Source organism: Petaurus breviceps, unplaced genomic scaffold (genome assembly GCF_028583685.1).
Source record: "Petaurus breviceps papuanus isolate PSGF00001 unplaced genomic scaffold, PetGlider_PUasm1.0 174, whole genome shotgun sequence".
NCBI classification, from domain to species: Eukaryota; Metazoa; Chordata; class Mammalia; order Diprotodontia; family Petauridae; genus Petaurus; species Petaurus breviceps.
This window is the reverse complement of record NW_027185761.1, coordinates 56464203-56483835: the sequence shown is the minus strand read 5'-3', so window position 1 is coordinate 56483835 and position 19633 is coordinate 56464203. Positions and strand designations below refer to the sequence as shown.

General features: G+C 39.2%; 2 protein-coding genes across 5 annotated transcripts in view; both read right to left on the bottom strand.

Annotated features, from left to right (window-relative positions):
* Nucleotides 1-3954, bottom strand: part of FAM3D (FAM3 metabolism regulating signaling molecule D) — a 307323-nt gene extending 303369 nt beyond the window's left edge. Inside the window, exon 1 of the mRNA XM_069084236.1 lies at nucleotides 3951-3954. The gene's annotated coding sequence lies outside the window, so the exon portion shown is untranslated. The remainder of the gene's footprint in view (nucleotides 1-3950) is intronic.
* Nucleotides 1-19633, bottom strand: part of CFAP20DC (CFAP20 domain containing) — a 223495-nt gene that overhangs the window by 159500 nt on the left and 44362 nt on the right. For all 4 annotated transcript variants that reach the window (XM_069084234.1, XM_069084231.1, XM_069084233.1 and 1 more), the window contains exon 5: nucleotides 2049-2163. In XM_069084234.1, the coding sequence (XP_068940335.1) occupies nucleotides 2049-2163 (115 nt within the window). The remainder of the gene's footprint in view (nucleotides 1-2048; nucleotides 2164-19633) is intronic.

The following is a 19633-nucleotide window of genomic DNA, read 5'->3' as shown; positions in this document are numbered from 1 at the left end:
ACCCAGAACACTCTTCTAGGAATGACTGAGTCGTTGCAAAGATCAACAATGTTGACTTGTGTCTGGAGCATACGATAACCCATTATCTGAGTGTGCCCAATCAATCAATCAATGTTTATTAAACTCCTACTATATTTCAGGAAGTGTGTTAAATGTTGGAGCTATAAAAGAAAAATCAGTCCCTGCACTCAAGCAAATCAATTCTACTGGAGGAGATATCATTTATAACATGTATGGATCCAGTCATAAATGTCTTAGAAAAATGGACTAACCCTTGCCCTCAAGGAGATCAAATTCTATTGGGGGGGGATACAATATACACATTATTAAGTATATATTTTGTTTGTTTGTTTTGGACTGAACCTGTGATTTTCAGCTGGGTAGGGAACTTGTGGTGACAAATTTCTTCTGCTAGTACCCTCTCCCCAACTTATGGTCATGGAGGATTTCCTGGGTGTTTTTGAAAGGTTTAATGACTTGCCCAGGGTCATGTAGTGTGTATGTAGAAGAGGTGGGACTAGAACTCAGATCTCTCTCCCACAGCCAGATTTCCTGACTCTGCCATGCTGTCCATCATTCACTGCTTGTCTACTGACCTTAATGCAAAGGCAGGCAGAGGAGATGGCTTAAAATATATTGGCAACATAATACAGGATTAAGGGAAAAAAAAAGTGGTTAATGGCTTGACAAATGATCAGAATTAGCAATATACTACTACATATTGTGTTGATTCTTCCCACTCAATAGATAAGCATTTATTAAGTATTTACCATGTGACAGGTATTGTGCAGGCCCTTAGAAATAAAAACAGAAACAAAAAAAGCCTTTGTTTCAAAGAATTTACAGAGAAGACAACATGTACACATATAAATAGATATAAAGTAATTGGGGGCAGGAGATATTCGTCACGAGAAGGAGCAGGTAAGGCCTAATGTAGGTGGTGCCACTTGAATTAAGTCTCAAAAGGAAGCTGGGGCTTCTAAAAGGTAGAATAGGGCAGAGAGCACATGCTAGGCATTTACCCCCAGGAAGTCAAAGACAGAAAGAAAGGAACTTATATATGCTAAAATATGTATAGTAACACTTTTTGCAATAACAAAGAACTAGAAACAATACAGATGACTGGGGAATGGTGAACAAACTGTAATACTATAGCAGAAAAGTGAAGAATACAGAGAAGCCAGCATAGGAAGCCTCATTACTAAAGGCTGAATGATTTGCCACTGACATTAATCATGAAATAAAATTTAATATGAGAAATAATGACAAATTTCTATTCACACGGCCAACCATGCTGGCATCGGACAGATTAGTGTCCTCAATGTGTCATGAAACAAGACACTTGCTGCTGAAGTCTCTCCCCATCTTTTTGGGGCATGAAGAGAAGTCCTGTGTTCACTTCAGGGACAGCAGGTGGAACTCCCATGCCATCTTTCTAACTGACAGTAAAAGCCTTCTAGATTATTCACTGTGGTTCTAATGCAACAAGTATTTACTCAAGACCTACTCCATGTTGAGCAAGACTGAAAGGGGTGGCAAAGGAATACACTATATAATTACTGCCAAAAAACATCTCCTGGTTTAACAGTGAGGTTTATTGCAGCCATCTAGAGATTTGCCTGAATCTTACTGGATGTTTCAGTAACACAAGTATTATTTATGGACCTTCATGGGTGTAGGATAGATATTAGTGGGAACAAATACAACACAGATCTCATTAGATAATGGGGTATATTTACGCTAATTTAGACAAGGAATAATGTTTATTTCAACAAAATTTATATAGTAACAAGATGTTAACTAACAAATGTTGCCATACAAACCTATAAATTTAAAGGTCTATTAAATTCCTTCCTTCATAATCACAGTAATATATATAATTTAATTCTTAGGAATCACTGAAGAGACAAACAAAATTCCTCTATACAAGAGGATCAGAGCAATTTATAAGGCCTTATTCATTCCTTCAAACTGTTATATTTTAAAATTTAAGAACTAGCACTACATAGAAATTGTTTTCAATTACATAACAATTGAAAAGTACCTACAATTTTGCGCTTGATCATAAAAAGTGGAATTTTTGCATGGAGAGGAGTTGCAGAAAGCTCCTTATGGACTGTTGATAAATATAATCTTCGTTTAATGTTCCCTAAATCAGTTATCCTGAAAAAAAATAAAGGGAAAAGAACAAGAAATATTTATCAACCACCACCTTTGGAAAACCCATTACAAACCCCACAAAATAGGGTATAATTCATAAAGCGCCCCTTTACAGTAGGGATAGGCAGCTCATGTGGAACTTAAGGATTACCTTTTCATATGAGTAGTATTGAAATTTCTATATTAAATTTAAACTTGCCAACAAGAATGCATCTCTAAGTTCACTTAGGATGTTAATTTATCTCAGGACTCCATGAGAGGTTCGCAGCCTATGAAAGAAATCAATTCATGCTAAATGAGGAAGACCTTTAATTCACTAGGCCTTTAATAATCATACTTGCTCCAGCCCCTTAAGCTTCACCTTGAGACATACAGCTACCCACTACACAGGAAAACCCTCCGCTTGTTTTCTACAGGTGTCTGACCTGCTTCAACACAGACATGAAAGCAGGATGGCTGGCTTCCCTTCCAGGGCAAGTGAACAACTCTCCAAGCCTCTATAAGCATGGATCTGCTTACTGCTTACTCTGCAGGTCCTCACTGAGCACAGACAAGAACACAAAGATTCAGTTTGCTTCAAGAGTACCGAGGCTTATTTCCTGTAGTAACCCCAGGGACTGGCAATCTCCCTGCTTGACTCATAACATTATCTTGGAGAAATAACACTTCCTTATAGGATTAAAAAAAAAAAATCTGGAAGCAATGATCAATTCATCTCCTATTATCAGCCATCCTATTTCTACTACACTGGTAATTTTCTACAGTTAGCAATAGCTCATTTAAAGATCTCTCTTCCATCGTTTTTATAATATTGTAAATATATTCTTTTTAAAGCTACTGAGGCTTTCCTGTTTCCTATAATTACAGAGAACCTTGCTCATCTTCCAATAATCTGTAAACTCCCTTACATTTCCTATGTTTAGAAGACCCTGTTCTCCTCGCGACTGGGGAGATGCTCACATCTAGGTGTAGGGCTAGTCCAGATGTTGGCAGAACGAGCAGCTGGCATGAATTCAGAGACCTGTTGCCTCCTCGAGATCTTCCACACCTGCTTGGTGCCACCTGCATTCTTTAATGCTTTCATTTTGCAAAGTGAGGGCTTAAAATGTAACCACTTCACTGACAAGCTCATGACAAGAGCATGAGATTTTTCACTGAAAGCAGTTTGTAGTGGGGACTAGGGTGAGGGGAAAAAGGGAATGCACAGGTGAGGGAGAGAAAAAGAAGGAGCACAGAGAGGGAAGGCTGGAGACACCAAAGTAAACTCAGTCTATAGAGAGTGGCCAGATTTTTTTTTAACAGACTTCTGATATTTTCTGTGTTGGGAAAGGTAAAGACCTTCTTTTAATAGACATCTATACCTTCTCTGCAACTTAAGTCTTAGAGATGTGCCTGGGGTACTGAGAAGGTGGGAGAGGTGGCAGCTGAACCCAGGGCTTACAGACTCCGAAGCCGACTCTCTGTGCACTATTCAACACTTCCCCCCTGCTGCTAGGTGAATCCTGCTAAAGCAGTGCTGAGGACATCACTTTTCTTGCTCTTCACTCAGGAAACCCCAACTCCATCCGGCATTCAAGGCCTCCCGCAATCTGGTCACAAATTACTGGTCAAATCTTAGCTAATATTATTTTTTCTTTCAAGTATACTATACTAAATATTGATCTGTCTATTGTTTCCTGAACTTAGGAATTTTCTCTGCTCTATCTCTTCCTCACATCATGCCCTAAGCTTAGCATGCCTTCTTTCTCAAACTTTACTGATTTTTCAAGAACCAGCTCAAACACTAGCTCCCCCATGTACCCTTTGTTGACCTCTTCCCCTCACAACCCCATCACCATACCCAACCTTAGGAGATCTTTCCCTCCATAAACTCTCTCATCATGCTGTCATAATGGAACCTAAAAAAATATCTGCTATGTGCAATGCACTATGCAAGTTACTACGAGAAATGCAAACAGGATACAGGTGTGTCCTAAAAGAGCTGCTAATCCAGTAAGAGGGATTAATTCAATTCATAGGTAAGTATCACCTACCTAACATGAAAACAGGTAAGCATTATGAAGTTCAACAGTGTTACAAGGTCAGCTGAGAAGGAACTGGGTCACTTCCTGCAGAAGGGGCTAAGTAAAACAAAGACCTTTGGGTGAATGGCTCAAGCACAAAGAGCAGAGGCAATATTCACACACTTTGTGCCTCATCATTTAGTGTTGGTCACTTTGCATAACACTTAGTAACATATGTAGTTCACCGAGGATCATAGGAAGTAGAGCTCAAAGAGCGATCCCCTTAGCCATTTAGTCCAACTCCTTAATTTTACAGAGGAGCTGAGGCCCAGAGAGGTGAAGTAACTAATTTCAATTAGTTGGAGAAATTAGAGAAATAAAATGTAAGCGCCCCTGTTTAGCTTTAACAGTTCTACATGACCTGGCCCCAGACCATCTTTTCTGACCTCACTGTGCATCATTTCTCTTCCTGAATGCTTGTGATTCAACCAGACTGGCCTCAGACAATATATGACCCCAGTGCCTTTGCACACTCACAATGCACGCAGTGAAGCCTCCCTCCCTGGCCAGGGCCCTAGCCCCACTGCTCAGTCAGATTGTATTTATTCATGTTACATTTACACTCCATGTATTTGCACGTCCGTGTGCTGTTTCCACCATTAGAAAGAAAGCTCCTGAAAAGCAGGAATTGTTTCATTCCTTATACTTGTATCCCCAGTGTCTGGCACACAAACAGTTGATTTACATTTGCTGATTGTCTAATTCAATTAAACTATATTTGTCTTAATGGCTTAATATTTCCTCAATAAACAAAACAGGTCAAATCCTCTATAGAGAGGGAAGAGAAAATGGTGAAGGAGAAGGCTGAAAGTTCTGGATGATAAAGGTGGCAAAGGCTTGTGGATGATGCCCAGAGCCCCATGTGTGGCTGACAGAGGATGAGTCAGAAGGACATGGGGTCTGAAAGGGTGAACCAAGAGGTCAAAATGTTGAATTTGGGGGGCATGGCCCTCATGGAGATTGATCTAAATTTGCACATTAATATAAAGGAATAAAATCTAGTCTGTGGAAGAATCTCTAAGCTGTGATATATATGGCAAAAGACAGCAGGGGTGGTGGATCACACATATGGTTGTGAGGGATTATTCTTTCTTTGAATAAAGAAGTCACAAAATCTTTGTATTTCAGCAACACAGCAAAATGCTTTATGTCTTTTGTTATAAAGACATATGTTACAAAAAATTATGGGTCCAACAGCGAACTAACAATCTATAGTATGAGGATTAGCCTTGTTAAATTTGGTGATGCTTCTCAAGTGAGGAATTTTTGGCCACAGTAACTGTCAAAGATCTCCCCTTAGTAGTCCCAGAGGGGCAGCAATCTCCACTGGAGAAAGGAGTACTGCCAATGAAATGTCAGGTCACTGGCATAGTCACTCTCAAAGACAGCTTAACTGCTCCTTTAGAATTTAGAATAGCTTGGGGGCTTTTAAAGTTAGTTCTTTATAGGAGAGAAAAGGCCATCTACTTTGTATGAAGAGCCAAGAGCTTTCTTGGGGTGGGGGTGATGACTGTGACACAGTCAAGGAAACAGATCCTCATTAACTATGCAAGTCTGGGTCGTTCTTTCTCTCCCCCTCCCCACCATGACCTCATATACTCAGAAAGAAAACCAGCAATGGCATTACTTCTTTTGTACACAAAAAGGCATTTTTAAAGCCACATAAGAGTTAATATGTTTTTATTTCTGTACTTGAGCATTCATATATAAGGGTCAGACATATGATAGAAAAAGTAATGAGACCATGTGGAGAAAAAATGAGGTAGTCAACAAGAAAATCAACCTCATTTATAATAATATTCCAGTGATCAGCAGGTGCATAACTCTCTCAGCTATGGTCATTAACTGTATTCATTTCACATTTAACATCTACATTTGCAAAACATTTGAAAGTAAAATTACTTTTCAATTCAATTTTCCATTCTATTTTATATCTTCATCTTTGATTGACTATTTTTCCCTCACAATGGCAAGTGTAGGGAGAATGTGAATAAATGGTGGTAACTATCCAAAAGAATGAACTCATCGGCTTCGATTACCTCTTCCCTTTGCTCCTTCCTGTGTGTACGATCACTTCCCACTATTTGTTAATGTTCTCTTCAGGCTTAGAATGAACTTGGGGGAGGGGAGAGGACTGATGCCACACTGCTGAGGGGCTGACTTGTTCTTAAAGCTATAATGTTTCTTCTTTTTCTTTCGTAACTTTACCTATAGATTTCTCAAATTTTGAAAGCCCATCTTTCAGTAATGTGAACAAATAACCAATTCTTATATAATACTAGATTTAAAATGTTAACATTGATATCCTACCACAAAGACAGAGCAGGTGCATGTAGTATGAAATCTTAAATATGTATGCGATGGTTAAGTCTCTACAGCAACTGGTGCTGGGAACTGCAAGGAAACATGTGAGTGCAGAAGGAGGCTCTTCAGGCTTCCTCATCCATCATGTCAGACATTTCCCAAGCCTCACTGGGGGTAGTGCAGAGCGGTAGGGGTGGGGGGGAGATTCCTTTTTTTTCTTTCTTGGGGTCCCATCTGCTGGGACCCCTCTGGCCTCCGCAGCAAACAGGTGGCTCTTGCATGCTTAAGTTACCTGGCCATGTTCCCTTTAATGGACCTTATTCTACTTCCTCCAGTGGCAGATTCAGAGAAATAGGAAAAACTTATGTGAACTTCTGGGGCCTGAAACAAGCAGAGCTGGCAGAACAACTGCTACAATCCCCACAAAAATATAAAGGAAAATAACTAGGAAGAACTTCACCCATCTGATCAAAGTGACTAATCATGACTGAAGGAAACTTTGGCGTTGAAGCATGGGCACCACTGATTTTGGAAGAAAAATGATGGACTAGAGAATGATGCATTGCACATGCATTTTCAGACATGACTAATGAGTTGATTTGTTTTGCTTTAGTATTGTTACCAGGGAGGGCATCTATTTGCTGGGAAAAGGGAGAGGAGAGGGTGAATTAGTGGGTAATGATTGATGAGGATGCCAAAAAAAGAGCATCACTAAATTTTTTAAAAAATACACAGAAGAAACAAAAGGAAGTATAGAAGGGTTAACAAGTAAATAGAATTTTGTTGCTACCTTGTAAAATTTAATAAATAATACCTAACTAACACACACACACACACACTGGAGGGGGGAGACTCAGAGGGAGCGAGGAGGGAGAGAGAAAGAAAACAAGGGAGAAGAAGAGAGAGGGCTGTAATGTTTGCAAAGTAGCTGACACAGATATAATCATCTGATCCTCACAGAAACTATGGAAAGTAGGTGCTACTCATCTCCATTTTACATATAAGGAAACTGAGGCTGGGAGAGGTAAATGATTTGCCCAGGTCAGACCTGACATGGCTGGACTGTGATCAGCACTGGTGAAGGTAAATGTAAACATCAGTGAGATCACAGCTCTATCTGAATATTCAAGTGCACAGGTAAAGATGGGGAGATCCAAAGAAGGCCAGGATCCCTGCTCAGGTAGAAGGGCAGAACTGAGCAGTTCTTAATTTGCTTTCTTTTCCTTAATCAAAGAGATCTTAGTACTAGAAAGGACAGGACAAAAACTGCCACATCCCTCCCCCCCCCCCAGAAGTGAGTACCTACGGTAAGCAGCAAGAACACAAGCTCCCCCCACAAATGCGCCATCTCCACGACAATCCTCTTCCTGTGGTGGGTACCACTCACCACCTTTTCATCTGCCCACATTTGCAACCTCTGAGTCATTTCTGATCTCCTTTCCATCTAATCACCTGTCAAGTTCTATCAATCCTGCCACCACATCAATGCCATATGCCTCCTCTACATTCACACGGCAACCGTCTCAGTCATGCCCTCATCACCTGTCACAGGAGCTACTGCAAGAACCTCCTAATGGTTTTCTGTCTGGTGTCTCTTCCCTCCCTAATCCCACTCTAGCTCCCTACTGCCTCTAAGAGTCGTACTCCTTGGTGAGATGATTAAAGGTCTTCATAAACTAGCACTCATCTCTCCAGAGTAATCTCCCCTACTCCCTCACACTCATGTTCTAATTAAGCTTTCCTTCTTTCTGTTTTCTGCACATAGAACTCTGTCTTGTGCCCCAGGCCTCTGCAGAGGATGCTTGCCCTGTACCAGGAATGATCCTTCAAGGCCAAGCTTGAGCACAACTGAAAAGAAGAGGCCTCTCCTGGTCTCCCTCCAGCCCAGTGATCTTAATTATCTGACATTTCCTCAGGTGGGTGTGCAGGGCATCCCCTTCAGCAGAATTCCCCTTGAGTTACTTTCTGTAACCCCAGCTCCAACACCAGACCTGGAAGGATGTGTATGGCTCTTCATAAACACTTGTGAATTACAGACCAGATGGCCTGCATACAAGAAGTGCTGGAGGATGTTGGTGAGGCCAGGAGTTCACCAGAGGCTCCCAGCAGGTAAGTGACTTATCCATGGGTACAAAGAGAGGTAGGAAATGGTGGAGGCGGTGCTAGGAGTTCTGAGATCAAGAGCTGGAAGAGTCCATCAGCTCCCGGTCCTGTTGTCATACACAAAAGGAAACTGAGGTCCAGGGAGCAGATGCTGCAGGTGACGGTACAGTGGCAGAAGGCTGGAAAAGCATATAAAGTAGAAAACACACACACACACACACACACACACACAGATTTAATTTTAGATTTGGTGTTTGTTTTGAAATAAAAAGTACCATAGATGAAATTACTGTGATTTTTACTAGTTGATGCATTGATGGATCTTTTAATTTGCTTTAATTTTGTTAAAGATTAAAGTTTAAAATGTCTTTTCACTGAAAATAAGTTGGATTTTGATTAATATAAATATATTTCCTAATTGAATTAGGCAGTATTTGGGAAGCAAAGTGCTGAGGGAAGGGGATAATTAACTAGAATGAAAAAAATTTATTCTGGAAAGGTAAATTAACTCTTATGTCCATTGAACATTGTTCTTTCCCTTTTCACAGGTGTTTCCCAGTGTTTGTGATCAAATAACATGTTTATGAGCATGAAAGGAGATATGTGACAACAGAGAAGACAATGGAGTGATAGAGTGCTGAGACCTGGTTTCAGAACCTGCCTTTAAGTTTCACTCTGTGTGACCTTGGGCTAGTCAGTCATCTAAGCTCTGGGCTTCAGCTTTCTCATCTGGAAAATCAAGGGGTTGGCCTATATGGCCTCTGAGGTCGCTTTAAATTTATGGGGTTATCAATAGGACACTTACAGGATTCCTGCTGACATAATTTTGACTAGATTTTTGGGTGTACTGTGTAGAGTTATAAACCCTATTATTTTTGTGGTCTGATTTCTCAAAGGTCTCCAATGCCATTTTAATGTCTTTCAATGGACATTTCTAGCAATTATTTCTCTGACATCTTAAGAGCAAACTGAAATTGTGATTATAGGAGATTGCCTTTCTAAGGGTCATTTTTTTAGCTTGGTTAAAAAAAAGCCCAACAAACACCACTAAGTTGCATATATAGAAAAATGTGGATAAACTCTTATAATAATTGTAAAAATCAATTATTTGGTCATTTCCTGTTTCTACATAAGAGATTTTTATCTGTAGAGAAGAAAAAAGCCATGCTTCATGTTCCATTTCCTTAAGTGAAAATATTTGTTAGAAAATATCCAGAGGACTAAAATAAAATAATTGGACCATTTAAAAGAAAGGTTCACACCCATGTCTTTTACTGCTGTTTTTATAGCAATAGAAGAAAATCCCAGTTTGGTTTGTGACACTCCTGACACAGGCAGATTAGCCATTTGCAGAGCATACTTTTTCAGTAAAGAAACACAAAGAAACAGGGTCTTTTTGCTTCTGGGAGTCTTTGACATAACAGAACATTGTAATATCTATAAATGTCATTTCAAAGCATCTGTTTAGGCTTCCTGAAGTTTAAAGGAGAGACATTTCAGGACTGGATATCTGGATAACCAAGTGGTTTTTTAATCTTCTGAAAGTGAAGAGAAATGACAGAGAGCAAACCTAAGCCCATTTTAATTTTCAATATAAATGATTGTCCTAATGACTTTTGCTAAAATTTACTGTAAAAAGCAATTTTCTGTTACACACACACACACACACACACACAAACACATTTTGAAAACCAAGTTTCTCTAAAGCAGTCGTCAATCAACAAGAAAACTTAACTTAGTAGGTGGGAGGCTAAGGCTGAGTTGTCACCAGTAGTAATAAATAGCATTCAATAAGGTCTTCAGATTTGCCAAGTCCTTTCTATCTGTCATCCTATTTGATCTTCACAAGCCACCTTGTGAAATATCTTTTCTCCCTCTTAACAGATTCATAGACAATTTCAGTAATAACTTGCTCAGGTTCTTAAAATTCGATTCATAGGCAGAATTCAAACCCAGTTCTCTCTACTTACTACACTCCAAGTGGAGTCCAGGGTCAACAAACATTTGTTAAGCACCTGCTACATGCCAGGAACTGGGCTAAACTTTAGAGATACAAGGAAAACTGAAAAACATTCCCAGCTCTAGAGTAACTTGTAATCTAGCGAGGGAGACAACATGAAAACAACCATGTTCAATCAAGACAGAGACTGGATAAACTGGGAGCTGTGTCTCAGAGGGAAGGCCCTAGGAGAAAGGAAGACCAGGAAAGGATTCCAGTAGAAGGTGGACTTTTCATTGGGACTGAAGGAAGCCAACTGATCAGAGCTGAGGGCAGGGTATTCCAGGCAGGGAGGAAGGGCCAGTAAATGTCCTGAGTGGGAGAGATGGAGTGTTGTGTGTAAGAAAAAGGGGGCCAGGTGAAGGAAGTTAATGGAAATTCTTTAGGAGTTAGAATTGGGATATATTTCTAAACTCAAGTGGGGAGGGGACTAAAAAGATTGGGTATCAAAACTGCTCTAAGTTCACCCTTGGTCAGCAAACATTTATTAAGCTCGGTGCCCAGAGAAGGGGATACAGAGAAAGGGAAAACAAAACTAAACAAAAAAAACTTCCTGCCCCCATGAGTTCAGTCTAACTGGTGAGCTGTCTGAGGCTCACAAAGGTTGGCATCACATGGCTATTATCAGGGACAGAATTTGCACCAGGGTCTTCCTACTTCCAGGCTCAAGGAAGAGTTCCTGGTGACTGGCTCGACTACAAGTGGATGGCCTGCCTGCTGCACGGCGCTCCTTTGACTCCTCTCCCTCATTCTCCATCACACTCCTTACAGAGCTTCTCTGAAGTCTTCTCTTCTGTCCCCAGTCCTCCCCCAGCACTCATCACTCCCACCCTCTCCACAGAGGATCTCACCTCCTACTTTACCGAGAACACAGGAACCCTTGTATGGTGAGCTGCTTCCTTTTTATCTTCTCCTCGACACCCCTTTTGTTAATGGTGTCACCAAGAGGAGATGGCTCTTTTTCCCTTGAGGCTGTCCACACAGTAGGTTTCTATAATAAATGCTTGTTTCCTGACCCGGCTGTACCTTTGATCCCCTCAAATCGCTACCCCACGTTTCTTCTCCCTTTTACCCCCTATTCCCCCAAAATGCAAGGGACACATGCTGCCTGCACTGGCTTTCTTCTGACTCATGGCTCATACTCAATAGAAACTGCTCTCCCACTTATCAGGGATCTCATTCAGCAGCTGTTTATGAATTGTACTTCTAACATAGGAAGGAAGAATTTTTTTTTAAAAAAACAGACTAATGACAAGACAGGGAATTCAGGAATTAGAAGAAACTACAGGGAATTAAATAGTTCTGAGACATAAACATTTGAAATGTTTGAAAGTACCAAGATTTTACAAATTTTTGCTAGATAAAATGTAATTTTATATTTCATTTAGTATTCCAAATGTTAATCTGTGAATAATGGCATGACTGGATCATCTTTGTGGGCTGATCTAGCCCAAATCATTACCTTTATTAAGGAAGTTATTTGGAACATTCTTTTGCAAGTCATAAATATTTTTTAAAATCCCATTGTTCCTATCACTTTAATTCTACAGATGTCATAAAACAAGAATTGTGAATGCAACGGATGATTTTATTCCAAGTTAGCTCAGAAAACACATCTTGGAATGGACAAGATATGTAACATACATAGATTTGGCTATATAGCTATATTTTAAATATTTTCTTTATGAAAGAGTTACAGATACAAAATCTGAGGAAAATACCATGAGGTAAAAATGAAGTCAATTCTACTCTTAATTTTCACTCAGCATGAATCCAAACATTAGTAAATGTTTCACTATATTTGCTTTGTATATATTAATTACTATAGAAAACTGAATTATTTGCCAATGCTCAAAGTAAGCAGTGGATTGAGAGAAATTATTATTAATAACCAATGATTTGGGGACATTCAGATTTCCCCCTCTTTCTTTTATCCTACTTTCAATACCTTAGTCCCTAAAGGTCGAGTTAATCTTTTCCTCTATCACAGGCAGGATCCCACCTGTGGGATCCCATCCAGGTGGGAAAGCCATTATGTTCTGCTTGCATTTGGGTGGGGATAATTTCTTTGACTAGATTGTCTCAGGCTGGGGATACCTAAGAAGTAAATGACATAATCAAAGTTCAGATCTGGCCCCTCACTGTAATATTCATTCTCTCATTAACTGTTAACCAATCACAGTTGATTGCCACCCTCGGGAACACCCCTCTTCCAATGGACATATAGGTCATAAGCCTCCCACTATGATTTATCTTTTATCTACAAGAGATAGCCAAATGACCATCCTTTTATTAAAATGCTGACATTATTAATAAAATGATTAAATTATTCAGAAATTAAATGTCCTAGGATATAAACAAAGGGGAAAACAATTTGAAGAAGAGCTGACATCTATACAGCACTTTAAAGGTTGCAAATTCACTGACAAATATTATTGTATTTGAACACAGGCAATGATATTTAGTTCCAATATTCTGCAATGGCCTCTTAATAATTCTCCGGTCTTACAACCAACAAGAAAGCTAGAAAAAAGAAATGTTTGGTAAGGAAAGAAAAGAAAAATTTAGTTGTTTGTGGTGAGGTAACAGCATTCATTATTTGGGTCTTCTTGCAAACTAAAATGTGTGAATTCAATTTTATTACCGCTTTCACTTTCTTTCAAAGTGTTCAAAGAATACTCTATGTGCAATAAAACTTATTAATAATAAAATATTCTTTACAAATATTTTTATTTTAGAATTTTTCGCGTGGTAACATTAATCTTCAGCATATCTCAGGAATTAAGTTCTACTACTCAATTTGGGCTATGGGAAATGGCAAGGGAGAAAAAGGGCTATTTTTTAATGACTTAAGAGAAAGAGAAGAATCCAAAATCCTTTCTAGGGAGAAAGGGAGCAGAGAAGAGAGGAGAGCCAGGAGGGCATTCCATTGGTAAGGCTCTCTACATTGATAATCACATAACGTGAAGCAACTTTAGGACAGTCAGGAGCCATGACCAATCATAGTTCCAGAATGATGATAAAACACAGTTGGCGAAGAGGAAATGGACCAGAGGTGCACAATGAGATATATTTTCAGGGTGAACTTGTTTGGCTTTATGATACTTACTTGTTACAAAGGAGGGTTCTTATTTATTTATTTTTAGGGGGAGCTGTAAGGATGAGAGGGTAGTAGCCAGTGGAAAAACAAAAAAGAACAGAAGGTCAACTAAATATGAAAAAAATACACAAAATAGAAACAAGTTCAAAAGGAAGCATACCCAGGCAGGACAGTGTTGGCACTACTGTGCTAAATTTAACATCCTTTTGAAAAAAATCAAGCTGCAGATCAAGAGATTTATGGTTTCTTATGTAATGCTTTTTTTCTGCTCTTTGTGGAAAAGTCCGTATTTGTTGTTTAAATGCATAATAAAATGAAAATTTGTATAAAAAGAAGACTCATAAAAATTGGACTATAACAAGTCTATGGATTGGGGTCATCCCACTATGGCTGCAACAATTCCTTCAGGTAACATGGATGTTAATTCCCACTCTGAAGTGGAAAGGCACAAGTCAAAATAGCCAAAGGGAAGAAGAAAAGACTTCTAAAGCTTTCTCTACCTTGGTGGGATTGGGGCTGTCTTCAGTTCTTAAGACGTCAGAAATTTAAAATCACAGGAAGAGGCTCCTGAATCTCCCACCCCATTTTAACAAGCACTGGACGAAGCTCAATATTCATCCCAGGCAAGGCTGGCCAATCAGAAGACACCCCAAGCTTGCAAAGCTGCCACCTCCAAAGACTGCAAAGAGCTTTCATCACAACAAGTCAGAAGACACAAGGTTGGAGGGCTCGCAAACACTCTGGTCCTCGGTTCCAAGATGTGCTTTCTGAGCTGACTTGGAATAGAACCATCTATCTGTTGCATTCACAATTCTTTTGTTTTATGATATCTGTAGAATTAAAGTGATAGAATAATAAAATGATTCTAAGTGTCTGGAATTTCAGGCTGAGTAAGCGAAGACAAAATACAACACGGACATGAGCAATATCTTAAACTCTGGCACAACTAGGGCTTATTTTGCATGGATTTATCCCAAGCCTGGAGTCAGGAAGACCTGAGTTCAAATCTTGCCTCAGACACTCACATTGCTGTATAACCCTGGGCAAGTCACTTAACCATTCCTTGTTGCAATATCCCCATCTGTGAAATAGAGAAGATCACAACAGCATGAGAAGAGCTAACTAATGAGGTAAAAGTTGTAAAGCACCCAGCACAATGCCTGCAACACAGTAAGTACCACATAAATGTCAGCTGGCATTATCATTGTCATCCTCATCATCAATATATTACTATGCATTTTTAGTATTTCAATTGATCACGTATGTTTATTTCCCATATTAAAAAGTAAACTTTTTAAGGGGAGGAAATTGAGTTGTATGTATTTATTTGTAAAACAGCATGAATCCCAAGATCCTAGCACATTTTGATAACCCATTCCAGGATCTTCTCTGTCACAGTAGGAAAGATGTATGTAGAGAAGAATAAAACAGGAGAACTGGAAAGGTAAGAAGAGGATGATATGAAGAGCTTTAGATGCCAGAGGAAAATACATGCAATTCTGGAGGTTACAGGATGCTACTGTTATTAACTGAGTGGGGAAGGGAAGTAACATGGTGAGACTGCACAAGATCATGCTGGCAGCTCAGTGGAAGATAGACTGGTGTAGGGAGAGAACTGAAGCAGAAATTTCAACAGCCCAGGCAGGAGGTGATGAGAACTTGTACTAGCACTGATGGCCATGTGAGTGGAGAGAACAGGGCATACACAAGAGCTGCAGTGAAGGTAGAAAGTGTCAACTGGATCAGAACCAAGCTCTAACCTGGGGGTGGCCAGAGCCAAACAGGCTAGAGACTAGAGCAGATTGGAGATAGGAGAGGCAGGATACAAACAGAAGTTTAATTAATTTCAGCCTGAGGAAAATGATATATGCATGAAGAAGCCCCCTCCTAAGAAGGCTGCTAAGGCTGAGGCCACTTATATACATGGGAGGGGCTGGCCCACAACACAATCATTCTTAGATCTCGAGAGAGCTCTCATGGTTGGCATTTCTTGGGAGAATATAAGCACTCTTGGGTCCCATGGGAACAGTTATTGTCTCAAGTCTTAGGGGTTGTGGCCTGCTTGGTACAGAACCAGGGATCTGTGACAGGAACAGAAGTACAATAGCTGTCATTGACAAGGAAAAGGGCCTGTAAACATGTGATGGATAGCCTAGGGAAAAGGGGGGAAGCTAAATCTCTCAGTGAACACCTGGTGCTGGTCCAAGCGATACTTTGCCAGAGGGTGATAGCATCCTGAGCACAAAGGATTATTGTTATGCCAAACTCAGGAAACAGACTGTTTGCTGGCCTTAGCTTTGGGAAACAGTATTTCCAAAATATTTTAAACAAAAGATAAGAATGAACGTGTGGAGTGAATAAGTGAGGAGCTGAGGATGACTTCAAGGCTGCTAGCCTGGAAAGATGGTGGTAGCCTTAACAGTAATAGAAAAATTGGGAACGACGGAGGGTGAATACTGTTTTGGACATGCTTATTTTGAGGTATCTATGGGATATCCAACTTCAGATGCTCAAAAGACAAGAAGTGATGTAGGACTGAAGCTTAGGAGAGCAAATGGAAGCTAATGACTTTGTGAGAAATCAAGATGCTGTTAAACAGATCCAAACAAATGAAAGAATAGAAGGCAATGTGAAATATCTCATGGGAAAAACCATTGACCTGGAAAATAGATCCAGGAGAGATAATTTAAAAGTTACTGGACTACTTAAAACCCATGATCAAAGTAAGAACCCAGAAATCATCCTCCAGGAAGTTCTCAAAGAAAACTGCCCCGATGTTTTAAAATCAGAGGGCAAAACAGAGGTTGAAAGAATCCACCAATCACCTGCTGAAAAAGATCCCCAAAAGAAAACTCCTAGGAATATTATAGCCAGGTTCTGGAATTCCCAGATCAAGGAGAGAATATTACAAGCAGCCAGGAAGAAACAATTTGAATATTGTGGAAACACAATCAGGATAACCCAGGATCTGGCAGCTTCTACACTGAGGGATCGAAGGGCTTGGAATATGACATTCCAGAGGTCCAAGGAGCTGGGATTAAAACCAAGAGTCACCTACCCAGCAAAACTGAGTAGCATGTTTCAGGGGAAAATATGGTCATTCAGTGGAATAGAGGACTTTCAAGCAATTTTGCTGAAAAAAAAAAACAGTGTTGAATAGAAAATTTGACATTCAGATACAAGAAGCAAGAGAAGCATGAGAAGGTAAACAGGGAAAAGAAATCATAAGAAACTTATCAAAGTTGAACTATTAACATTCCTACATGGAAAAACAATAATTGTAACTTATGAAACTTTTCGCAGTAGTTGAAGGGAATAGAAATATATATGTCTATATATGAGGGTATATGGGCTTATGAGTACATATGTGAATGTGTATATAAGTTTACAGGTATACATAGATAGAGGGCACAGGACCAATTTAACAGGAAAGGATGATACTTAAAAGGTGAAATTAAGAGGTGAGAGAGGAATATAATGAGAGGAGATGGGGAGAAACAGAATGGGGTAAACTATCTCATACAGAAGAGGCAAGGGAAAATGGTTACAAAGGAGGGGAAGAATAGGAAGGCAAAAGGGAATGGGTCAACCTTATTCCCAATGACTTTGGCTTGAAAAGGGAATAAAATACACACTAAATAGGGTATCTCACCCTCCAGGAAAGTAGGGGGGGAAGGGGATGAGAGGGGGATGATGGAAGGGAGGGCAGGCTGGGGGGGGAGGTTAGTTGGAAGCACCCACTTTTGAAAAGGTACGGGATCAAAGTAGAGAATAGAATAAGTGGGAGGTGGGATAGAAGGAAGGGAAATATAGTCAGTCTTTTACAATGTATCTACTATGTTATTCTTGCATTAGCCACACATGTACAACCTATACTGAACTGCTTATTCTCCCAGTAAGGGTGGGTGACAAGGGAGGAAGGGAATGAATCTGGAATTCAAAGTTTTAAAATAAAAAATTCAAATATATACATTATTATTAATACTATTTTACATGTAATTGGGAAATAAGATATACAGGCACTGGGGCATACAGATCTACTGGAAACATCGAAAGTGGTATGGGAGAAAACATGGGAGAGAGCAGATTGGAGGAGGGGATATCCTGTGGGACTGCTATTTTGGGGCGGTGGGTAGGGGAAAAACGGGGAGAAAATTTGTAACTCAAACTCTGGCAGAAATGAATGATGTAAACCAGAAGTTAATAAAGCATTTGGGAAAAAAAAGAAAAGAAGGGAAATTAAACCCAAGTCCAAGTTGCCAGACATGAACTAAGGTTTTATGCCTCCAATTTTTATTTATGTGGAGGAAATAACATCCTCTGGTGACCTTATTGTACCTGCTTGTTTGTAATCTGTTAATTTGCTGTGAGAATTTGATAATCAAAAATAAAAAGAATGAATTTTTCAATATATTGTTTAAGCACAGAATATTAAGAAGAAATTTAGTTTTAAACCAGATATTAAAAGGAAAGAAACAAAGCTTTTTAATTTGAACAATGCTCCTTTGCCAGGAATTAAAAAAAGACAACTGCATAATGCTATCAATATCTCACTTATCCAATACTATGAAAATGAGATTTTCTAAATGAGTACATTTCCCTAAGATCTGGAGGGCACCTTTGAAAACCTTAAAGGGCTCATCAGTGTTAGAACTGGGATTCACATCCAAAATCTTCTGACTCAAGACTGATCCTCATTCTAATAATTTACTAAATTCTGTAACTTAGGAAAAACTAAATAACTATACTTAGTTAAACCAGCAACCTAAATTTAAGCTAAATTCTAAATCAATATACTTTGGTCTACAAGTAGTCACAGGTCTTTCCTATGGAGTAAAATTATGGGTATTTTTCCCAACTAAAACATACTTTCCAATTTCTAGTTTCATTCCATAGAGCTGAAGTTTTGGGAATCTGATTGTTTCTCTGTCTCTCTCTCTTTCTCTCTCGATATGTGTGTATGGACATGTATGCAGGTAATTTGATGTTTATTTATTACTTACAAACTCCATAAGACAAACAAAAAGTATAGTTCCCATTTACAAAATGAAAGAACTAAACCAAAAATGAGGCTCAGTAAATTGTTCATCATCCTCAGAAGCTGAGGGAGACCCTGGCTGGAATTTAGATCTTTCAAGTCTGTCCCTAGGGTTTCATCTGTCAGTCCCCAATGCTCCTTTTCTTCCCTCTAAGTAGTCCTCGATGCTTATTTTAAAAAATGTAGTGACACTAAGCTGCACTTCACTGATGAATGACTTAATGACTTTACTATAAATGATTTAATAAAATTCAAAAAGTCTCCTCCATAATATCAAAAATCTTGTGAAGACCAATGAAGTCAAGTCTCTCTCCCATAATTCTACAGTTTCCAGGATAAGCCTTATGATCCCCTTTTTTATTTTCCATTTTGTTTTGTTTTCCATTTTCCTAGACTCCAGGAGGCACTGAGAGGATATCCAACCCAACATATTACAAACTATGTCCAACAACCAGTTATCTAGTAATTACATCTAGTAATGGGGAAAATTATTACCCCCTGGAATAGCCAATTCCATTCTTCAACAGCTCCATTTTAAAATCTTTTAAATATTTTATTTTCCCCCAATTACATGTAAAAACAATTTTAAAATTCTTTTATAAAATTTTGATTTCAAAATTCTCTCCTCCCATTGAGAAGGCAAGCAATTTGACATAGGTTATACATGTATAGTCATGAAAAATACATTTCCATGTAAGTCATTCTGTGAAAGTAAATGCAGACAGAAACCCCTCAATAAAATTAAGAAAATAAAGAAAAAGTATCTTTGACCCACATTCAGGCTCTACCAGTTCTTTCTCTGGAGATAGAACCCTTTATCCTAAGTCCTACAGAACTGTCTTGGATCATTGTATTTCTGAGAATAG